The sequence below is a fragment of the Idiotropiscis lumnitzeri genome, chromosome 7, assembly GCF_059441095.1.
Source record: "Idiotropiscis lumnitzeri isolate Australia: NSW breed Sydney's pygmy pipehorse chromosome 7, RoL_Ilum_1.0, whole genome shotgun sequence".
NCBI lineage: Eukaryota > Metazoa > Chordata > Actinopteri > Syngnathiformes > Syngnathidae > Idiotropiscis > Idiotropiscis lumnitzeri.
Window position 1 is genome coordinate 14,606,241 of NC_142397.1, and position 6,000 is coordinate 14,612,240.

At 44.8% G+C, this 6,000-nt stretch overlaps 1 protein-coding gene across 1 annotated transcript; it reads right to left on the bottom strand.

The window, feature by feature from the left end:
- Window positions 1-1,134: 1,134 nt before the first annotated feature.
- On the bottom strand, window positions 1,135-2,745 carry phox2a (paired like homeobox 2A). Its single transcript, XM_088301141.1, has 3 exons — window positions 2,523-2,745; window positions 1,714-1,901; window positions 1,135-1,620 (listed from the first exon to the last, which is right to left on the bottom strand). The coding sequence occupies exons 1-3, from the start codon at window positions 2,743-2,745 to the stop codon at window positions 1,135-1,137; spliced, it is 897 nt and encodes a 298-aa protein (XP_088157267.1).
- Window positions 2,746-6,000: the final 3,255 nt, after the last annotated feature.

Here is a 6,000-nt window from a genome sequence, read left to right on the forward strand (position 1 = left end):
TCAAGCAAAGGAAGGGCGCGCTAATGTAACAGACATTTAAAACGCTTCGCATCCCTCATTTGCGCACACAAAAGAACACGACATAGAACACATTGTGTCGTGGTTCATAATGTGATTTATTAGAATAGTCAGTAGTGCTATAACGTCTCATTCACTAGAATTTCTGAGACAGATGCCTTGCAATGAAATCAATCTGGAAAGCAAAAAATAACCAACTTCTATATTCCTAATATTTTATATTACTAATTACAGGATTTACACTCACAAAAAATATGAGGAATTTCAAAGAAATCCAAGTTCCTTAGTGACACGTTAAAAATAATAAATACATTTTTCAGTAGCTATCACAACTGAAGGGGATTGCAAACAAGTACAAAGAGATGAAGCAATCTCTGGAGATGAACAGTTTTTTTTTGTTTATGCTTATCGGGAGTGGAGACGACGCATATAACGGACACAAATATAGAACCCTCATCGTTCACAGCCTATTGCCATACTTTCGTTTCACACGTTTCAGAAAAAATGGACCCACCAGCTGGAAGTGAGCAAGACCACGTGACACTTCTTTCCAAGTCAGCTGGAGAATGATTCCACTAGTCCCAAATGAGTAAAAACCCAGCAGATCTGTTGTAAATTCTTGAAAGACGGTCTAAGGCAGGAACCTGCGGCCGATGCAAAGTGGCCTCAAGTTGTTCTCTTTTCTGCTTTGTGAACAAAGTGGCTAGTGTTTGGTGCGGCAAGGCATGATGGGCCTGAAAGCACCGGGGGCTCACAGAGGGAGGTCACAGCCCGGACTTGTTACAGTAAGGAGGGAGGAAGCCACGAACCGAGGGTCTCTCTAATTGGATTGAGGGGGCCCCCTTCCTTGTGCTGGAGTTGTGTGTTGTGAGAAAATTGCTCAATGTTTGGACTTCTGCTCAGGACTCTTACCACCATGCTCATGAAGCTCGGATTCTTGGTGCATGTGCGTGTGTGCGCGTGTGTGTGTCAGAAGGCAAGACTGAGTGCTCTTGCAGTGTACACGACGAAATGCATATTTTCATGTAACTGATGCGTTTCGAGTCAGATAAGCGGTCGTTCGTGTCCTGCCTGTGGGGGAAGAACATCTGTTTGGAACGGTTCTCCGTCTGTGCTTCAGAACAGGTTCGTCTTGATGGTGGTGTTGGGTTTTCTGTGGAAGGAGGACAGGACTCCGGCAAAAGGCCCCGTCATACTGTCCGCCGGCTGCCAGGCCTTCAGAATCTCCTGAGTCTGGGCGGCGGGCTGGGCCACGGCCGGGTTGGACGGCCCCAGGCTGGACCAGCCGGCCGCCTTGAGCCCCTGCAGCACCGGAGAGGCGGAGGCGTTGACGTAGCCGCCGTTGGCCGGAGCCGGGCTCGGGCTCAGGCTGGAAGGGCTGCCCAGGTTGCCGTTAGCCGAGCCCGGCAGCGAGGCCGTGCTGTCCGGCGTGGGGCTGCAGGTGGATTCTTTGGACTCATCGTCGTCCGATGACGATCTGGTCTCTCCGCTTTTCTTTCCACTGGAGCTGCTCGTATTGCCCCCCGCGCCGGAGCTGTTGGCTTTGGCGTTAGCGGCGCGCTCCTGCTTGCGGAACTTGGCACGCCTGTTTTGAAACCACACCTGGTACACACACACGCACACACACGCAAGTGCTGCTTCAGATGGAGGTTAAATCTTAAAGACCACACCTTCAAAGACCACCCCTCATCTCACCTGTACTCTGGCTTCTGTCAAGTCGATCTTCAGGGCCAACTCCTCTCGGGTGTAAATGTCCGGGTAGTGGGTCTCGGCGAAGACCCTCTCCAGTTCCTTCAGCTGGGAACTGGTGAACGTGGTCCGGATGCGTCTCTGCTTCCGTTTCTCGTTCAGGCCCGACGGGTCTGAGAAGAACTTGTAAGGGACTACAAGAGGGTGAGGGGAATATTTTATTCAGAGTCAATATTTGGGAAAATCAACTGCAAATATAAAACTTAAAAAAATACACTTAACATGCAAAAGAGAATCAAGGCCATTTTTGTTCATGACATGGCATGTTAACATTTTTTATTTCGATCTGCCTATTAGCTATTTTTACGAACAAAATGTATGTCATATTTACATATGGTGTATATATTATTTATAGTATGAAACGTATTTATAGTATCATATATATATTTTTATCCTACTAGTCAAAATGTAAAGAATATCTCCTTAATTTTAATTCCACCAGAGCCACGATGATGATGAAGTAAATCATTCGATTCCTCTTAGTCCAAGTGAGGATACTAATGTGCCAATTAATTTACGGTAGTCACGTGAGTTCAGTTTAATTTTCAGTTTTTATTTCCGTTCAAACATTTGTATATATTTTTTAGCATTTAAGTTAATTATAATTGTTAAAATGTAATGTCCAGGTGAATATAATCGCAGCATGTCTAACAGGTTAAAGTGCATTAATGTCTTTGCAAAGTGTGGACAATTTCCTTTTTTCCACGCGCGCACGCACGCACGACTAATGTCCAAAGTCATTTCTCGGCGTGTACCTGACGAGTACGGCGTGGGCTGGTGGTCCCTGAGGGCTCCCAGAGTGCAGCTGGCCGTGCTGAGAGGGGTGCAGGCCGGGTTGGAGAAGGGTCCGCTCCGGATGGGGTTGTACTGGAACGAGCTGGCCTGGCTGCACGAGCTGAAGTCCGCGTAGGCCGACGCTTCCATGGCGGCCATGCACGAGTCGTAGGAGTTCAGGTAGGAGTAATCCATTTTATACATGGAGCTCAGCCGGTGGCGGCACCGAGGCACTGGGAGTCACGGATGCAGCCACTTGATTTTTGTCGTGGTTCGGTCGCTCTTGCTCCGGTGTCCGCGCACGACGTCTCCCAAAAGTTGAAATGTCAGTGCGTCTTTGAATAAAATCCCGTCACCAGTTGCGCGTGTTCCCCTCACTTGCCGCTTCTGCTGCTTCTCGCCGCGTTTGACAGCGCCGCGGCTCGCTGCCTGCTTATAATAAAGTTGGCAGAGCAGCTCACAATAGCGAGGCGGTGGTCTTGTTTCCATGACAATACTGGCCACGCCCACGCGCTCCCAGGAACACGGCGCTGCAGGGCAGCTGCAGCTCCATCCAAAGCAAGTGGATTTTGGTTTGCGCCCATGATTGGACGACTCTTAATTGCAGTCTCAGCATCACTGGCTTTGTTCTTCTGTGAATATGATATTATTACTCTATTAGTGTGAAATTATTTCACTTCGATCTCAAATCACCATTTGTATTTTTACTGTAATTGGCTGGTGCAAAACAATATGAGCACCTAATCGAATGATGTGTCATATTGTATGAAAAATTATGTATTTTAAGCACCTTAATTGACACGGTTAAATATATTATTGGAAACATTGTTTATGCTGTTATAATTTACAGCAATCTAGCAAATGAAACAACCAAACCAGCTGTGCGTGGACGCAAACTTCAACCACATATTATTAAAATAACACCTTTGCCATCGTCAGTGAAACGTGGACATTATATTTTGTAGAGGCAGAATAATAAAAACAGCTCTTTGTAGCCTTTCCACTCCCACGACGAACAATTGTTAATTTAATACATGTCTGACAATAACTCTCGCATTGGATCTCATTCCATTACAACTGGACAGTTGTTGTTGTCTGCTTCTAAATTTGCGTTGTGTGCAAAACATAACTTTATATCCGTGACTATATTTATTCGACTTTGTATGGCGCGCCCCTCGGCCACAGCTCACAGCACATCGTGGGAGGGGTAAGGAGAGGGGTCTTTACGTGTCGAGAAATATCCACAAGTGACGGTGATTGCGCAGATTAAAAGCTTTGATTTGATTCCGATCACTTTTACGCACGCGTCACGAGATTGCGCGTCACTTTGATGGATGGACGACACTGACACCGCGAGAAAGAGAGAGAGAGTGAGAGAGAGAGAGAGAGAGAGAGAGAGAGAGAGCGAGAGAGAGAGGCGCTGGAGAGAAGCGAGCAGTCGCCGTAAACACATTGACGCCCCATAAATTGGTTTAAGTTTATTGTTCGATGTCATAAGATGTGATAAGTCATATCCCACACCGGCCAAACACCACACGCACACACACACACGCACACAACCGCACGCTCACGCACGTACACGCTCACACGCACTCACACACGCGTGTAAATTACACAGTCACTCTGCGTAATTTGTTAGAAAATTCCTAAATTAGTCATTTAGGAATGTAATTTAATATTAGTTTATGTGATCGTGTGTGATTGTGGCAGCGTTTTTTTTTTTGCAATTGTGCTGTGAACGTGAAAAGCCACCTTTATTAATACTTTTGCATGCACTACTATTACTATTCGATCGTGTTTTTTAAAAATATTTTTTAGTATAGGACCATGAATGTTGTCCAGTCATTTTTTATTTGTCTTTTTTAATGTATGATCCAATTACCGAAGCGAATGTACCCAGGATTTCATTTTGGTCACCTGAAACTCATGAAGCGCAACACAATTGCATTATTTTGGTAATAAGAATGCTGTAATGATTTAAGTAATTGATTTTCACTGTCACATGCTTAAGATAATGATTGTGTAATCGTTTCACGGTGGGAAATTCGCTGCAGCAAATACGAATACAAACACAAAATAAAAGAATGGGCTCAAATCACATTTAATCATTTCGCAATTTCCACAAATAATAATCATGAATTTATTTCTCCCGGTGTTTTGAAAGATGTAATGATTACATGGAATCATCGCAGCGGCTTGAGGGCCCAGGAGGCCGTCTCATGAGTTCAAAGGTGAGTTTACCGAGAATTCAACAGTTTCCAAGTTAAACTGCTGCATGGGTCCCCTCCAAAAAGAGCAACCAAGAGCAAAGCCTCCCTTCAAACTCCATTTAATCCCTTCAAAGCATGGAGGGTCTCTTCCAGGCTCACTAATCCCCCCTTTTGCTGCTCCACTTTAGCTCAGGGGGAGACCTCTCCTCCGCGGAAGGTTTTCACTTTGGACTTTTACATTCATGGGCCCGTTTGACGGAAACAGTAACGTGGATCTTTTTCATTCATGACGTCTGAGTCAACACGGGGTGGGGGACACAATGGGCCCCTAGTGAGGGAGTCCGACTATACAGGAATTATATAGGCCCGCTGGGGTTTGGGGGGTTTATTTCACATATTATGCAGTCCTCCTCTATAATCCCATTTATGGTATTTTAGTTTGACTGTATGATGTCATTAGACCTAAAAATAGGTTATTCTCGGACGCGGGGGATATTCCCGTATGCATTTCTACTTGCGCACGCGTGTGTGTGATGGATGTGTGCTGCCTGATGGAGACAAGAAGGGACGAGTAAAAAAATGGCCTGTGTGGCGCTCTGCTCTGCATGCTCAGAAAAGTGAAGCTGTCACTCATCGTGCCAGGCCGGCTCCAGCTAGCACTGAAGCTCAAATACATCATCGTCATCATAGTCATTGTGATCATCATCATCATCATCATCATCATCATCATCATCATCGTCATCATCATCATCATCATCATCATCATCATCAGTCATAATCGGACACAACTATACGATCGTTGTATTCGTAATTAAATAAGACGGGGTCCTCGGTTTACGACGGATTTTACATATGTATAAACCGGAAAGTGCCGATGTCAATAAATATGTACAAATGAAAAAAAAAACTGTTCGGCTGTAACTGCCTTCTTTTGTGGTCTCGCGCCATCCAGTGTAAAATGTTACGGCGCAGACTGTCAATTCAGGTACATCGTCTGTTTTCATCTGACTGCATCAGATAATTTTCCTTCATCGAAATAATATTGCTGATAACAATATTGTACGGAATGTTTATTTTTGCGGTTGCAGTTCACTTCATCACATCACAATGCATGCAACCCGTTTGGACAATTCCGCTACTTCGTTTAGACGAATCAGAGTCCAAATATTACAAACGACTGCAGTTTTGGGACGTAGTATGTTTCAATTATGTTTATTTATTTATTTATTTATTTATATTATTATTATTA